The sequence below is a fragment of the Apaloderma vittatum genome, unplaced genomic scaffold, assembly GCF_000703405.1.
Source record: "Apaloderma vittatum isolate BGI_N311 unplaced genomic scaffold, ASM70340v1 scaffold35590, whole genome shotgun sequence".
NCBI classification, from domain to species: Eukaryota; Metazoa; Chordata; class Aves; order Trogoniformes; family Trogonidae; genus Apaloderma; species Apaloderma vittatum.
In genome coordinates, this window is record NW_009696813.1 from 1 (window position 1) to 631 (window position 631).

The window sequence follows — 631 nt, forward strand, 5'->3', positions numbered from 1 at the left end:
GTTTCCGAGGTGCCCATGTAACAGCCCAGCTCTTCGCTGCAGCAGATGTTGGGACCGAAGCAGCGGCCTTTGTTGTGGGGACCGCAGGGCAGGCACTGCTCGGGGCAAGAAGAAATTATTTGGGGAAAGCACCTTGGGTCAGGTTGAACCTTTCCCTCTCTCCAGGCAGCGTCTTCCCCGCCGGAACCCTGGGAAGAAGGAAAAGAAGGGTTTAGGAGGTCCCGCCGGGACGTACCTTCCTGATGTCCATGTCCAGGACGGCGCGTTTGCCCCCGATGGGGCAGTTCTGGATGTAGCAAGCGGAGGAGAGAGCCAGGAGCCCCAGGAAGCTGAGGGCGAGCGCCTTGCAGGGCATGGCCGCGGGATTCGGGAAGCTTTTCGGTTTCTCGCCCCGGCAAGCGGACTCGTTTATATCGGCCCCGGCTCCCACCTAGGCGGCATTCCGGCACCAGCGTCACGCGTTTCTCTTAAAAACCAGAAGATGTTGCTGGTCACCGAAGGTCGAGGACGTGAGGTCGAGGCCAAGGTGTTGGTTTTCTACTTGGCAGTGACTCCAGCCGCGGCGAGGGAGGGGGAAATGAGCTGTTTTGGGGACTGGGGTCCCCTCTCTGCCCAAGCCATCGTGGGTAGA

General features: G+C 60.7%; 1 protein-coding gene across 1 annotated transcript; it reads right to left on the reverse strand.

The window, feature by feature from the left end:
• Positions 1 to 5: 5 nt before the first annotated feature.
• On the reverse strand, positions 6 to 355 carry LOC104279166 (oxytocin-neurophysin 1-like; the record flags this gene model as incomplete). Its single annotated transcript, XM_009876361.1, has 2 exons — positions 236 to 355; positions 6 to 95 (listed from the first exon to the last, which is right to left on the reverse strand). Coding segments are annotated over exons 1-2 (210 nt in total), but the record flags the coding sequence as incomplete, so codon positions are not given.
• Positions 356 to 631: the final 276 nt, after the last annotated feature.